This window comes from Muscardinus avellanarius (genome assembly GCF_963383645.1).
Source record: "Muscardinus avellanarius genome assembly, chromosome: 6".
Taxonomy (NCBI): Eukaryota; Metazoa; Chordata; class Mammalia; order Rodentia; family Gliridae; genus Muscardinus; species Muscardinus avellanarius.
The window spans coordinates 128240274-128243233 of record NC_137791.1 but is presented as its reverse complement, the minus strand read 5'-3'; the positions used below and the strand labels follow the sequence as shown (position 1 = coordinate 128243233).

At 46.4% G+C, this 2960-nt stretch overlaps 1 protein-coding gene across 1 annotated transcript; it reads right to left on the bottom strand.

Annotated features, from left to right (window-relative positions):
- Positions 1–1326: 1326 nt before the first annotated feature.
- LOC308264312 (fibroblast growth factor-binding protein 1-like) lies at positions 1327–2052 on the bottom strand (the record flags this gene model as incomplete). Its single annotated transcript, XM_080697484.1, has 1 exon — positions 1327–2052. One exon carries the CDS (start codon positions 2050–2052, stop codon positions 1327–1329), a length of 726 nt encoding a protein of 241 aa, XP_080553610.1.
- Positions 2053–2960: the final 908 nt, after the last annotated feature.

Sequence of the window (2960 nt, the reverse complement as noted above, 5' to 3'; positions counted from 1 at the left end):
TCTGTGCCCTTTTTGTTCTTCGCAGACCAGCAACTTCCTTCATGTCATTTGGGGCCACAAATTAGAAAATTCTGAGGTAACGTAGATGTCATCCTTACAGGAAAGGGAGTAGAAATTCCACTATGGGACTGAGAAAGGGCACAGGTATAAGCAGCAGCATCACCAGCCCCCAAAAGTGTGTGACTTGAGGACTTACACACCAATCAAAACACGGATAAATTGAGCCCTACAGAATGACAGTGTTATCTGAGTGTGACCGAGGGGAGAGAGAGAATTTGATGACAGCTATCAGGTGGCCAGGTTTTACTTACTACTATCTCCCCCTCCCATTCTTCAAGTTCATATGGTCAAAAGGAAAAAGAGGATCAGCTACCTTTGTCAGTCTAAGACAATGTGGATGAATTCAACACATTATTTTGTCATAGATTAAACTTACACTATTCAACTTTCAAAACAAGTTGCTCAAGGTAGGAGCATGTGGCTTTGGGGTTGTATTTTTTGCCAGAATTATTGCAAAACTCAGGTGTAGCTTTCAGAAACATTCTCCACCAACATGACACTAGTTAGTTAACATCCAGTTCATCTAACACCATGGAACAATTGATAAAGCTATAAAAAGAAAATCAGGAATGGGTCTTGTTAGGGGCATAACTTGGGAAGCGTGAAACTGGACATTTTTCTTCCATGTTTTTCCGATCATGAGCCATGAGTTCAATTGAAACCAATGGCCCAGAAACCAAACAGTAATTGAATGCATTTCTGAGAACACACAGAGCTTTATTATCTTTGTAAATTCAGCAGAAAGCACTTCTGACTGAAATCTCACTGCAGTTCATTCAGCTCTAAGCCAAGTCTCCACGGCTCAGATGTACATAGCTTTGTGGACCATGGAAATATACAGAGAGGTAAACAGCCTCTGCAAATCACATCCAAATAAATGAAACTAGAACAAATTCCAACATACAAAACAAAAATATATAAAATCTTTTTTTTTTTTTTTTTTTTTTTGCAGGTCTGGGGATGGAACCCAGGGGCATTCGACCTCTGAGCTACACCCTCTGCCCTATTTTTTATTCTTTGTTTTGAAACCGGGTCTCACTGAGTTGCAGAGGGCCTCACTAAGTAGCTGAGGCTGTCCGTGAACCGCGATCCTCCAGGTCTCAGCCTCACGAATGCTGGGATTACAAGCGTGCGCCACCACGCCCGGCTTAAAATCTTTAAATATTGAACTGCACTCCCATAGCACAGAAGTTCATATCTTCTGAGATCTGGGGAGCTTTCTGGCATGCAGAGGGGCTCATGACACGACCACTCTCTGTGGCCTCATTAGCACGTTGTGCTCTGTATCATGGTGATAAAGAAGGAGCACCAGGAGCTCCACATCTCCCCACAGAACTCAATGGCATGATTTATATTTCTCTTCACATCTGGGTTATCCAGACAGTCTGGACCTTTAACGGTCAAATCCTGGTCTTCTGCTGGGCTGGAGGGGATGTCTTCTTTGACCTTGCTCAAAACAGGAGATAAAGTGGCTTTGATGTGTTTCTCTGGGGAGAGCTTTGGTTCCTTCTTCTTCAGCTTCAAGCTCCCAATGAGAGTGGAGTTGACCAGCTTGAGATTCGACTCTGGAAACTGCTTTCTGCACACACCGGTCTTCAGGACAGTGAAGCCCCTGCATATGTTCTTCTGTTTGCGCAGGGTCCGGAAAATTTGTTTCCAATAGACCTTCTCATTGTTGTGCTTTAGGCACTCGGTCAGATTGCCAGCGAAGACACAAGAAAACTCCTGGCCCATCTGAGTGCACTCAGCCTTCAACGTGCTGACCGGCTCCTGCTTAGTCACTGCCCATTTGCAGGAGGCTTGGTCTCTGGTGGCAAACTTGCCACTGGTCATGGACTTGTATGTCCTATGTCTGAACCTCCCTACTGGGGTTGGTGGCTCCCCTATTCCTGCAACATCCTGTCTGTCCTTTGCTTCCCTTAGGACCGTTACCGACAGGGCCTGAGAAGCCAGGAGCAGGAATGAGAGGAGGGTGAGGCTGTGAATCCTCATGGTTTCAGCAGGGCCGGCACCTGTGTGATTAAAGCAGGGCAGTCAGTGCTGGGCAGCAGTTGGGCAGGGCAGGGCCAAAGGCTGGCCCCCCTACACTCTCACACAGGCCTATGTGCTTTAGGAAGAGAAAGAAATGTCTGTCTCTTGGAAGCAGTAGACCAGAAGCTGTTGGCTGCCATGTCCACTTGTCCTGAGACTTGAGCGCCATAGAGCCACCACTCTTTCTCCTATCTTTCCCCCTCTCTCAGCCTCACTCACTCTGCTGCTCACTCAGTTATGTCTGCATCTTCTTATTCGCACAATCCTTTGTTCATCCATTGCATAAACATTAATGGAGCACCCACAATCTGCCGTTCGCTATCCAAGCAGTTGAACACACCAAGGTCAATAGAAAGCCCTGGGTTTCAAGAGCTCAGGGGCTGCACTTTGGGGGATTTCAATAGCTCTGACCATGCAGTAGTCTCAGCTCTTCCTATAATCAAGCTTGGAAAAATCACGCTCATCTGGGTCTTGGGATTCTTACTTGGTAATCGGGATATTGGTTGAAATAACCATCCAACTCTCTTCCAGCTCCAATGTGCTGGTGTTCTACGTGGACACAGATGGTGACAAAATGGGAAAGGACCAGGTAGGAGTCATGGGAATCCATGAAAAGTGATTCTGATGCACGGATTGAATAAGCATGGGCTGAACACACCATGCTGGGTGGTGCTGTAGGGTAGAGGGAACATTTTGTTTCAGAAGGAAGGAAATAATTGCCCCAGGAAAGGCAAGAAGATGGGGATGCCTTTGGACATGATGGGGCAAAATGAAGTAGGGCAGAGGGTGGTGAAATTCAAACAGATTCTTTAGACTACAAGGCTGAGAGGACCCTGTGGCAGCACAGTGCTAGGCCTGCATGCATACAT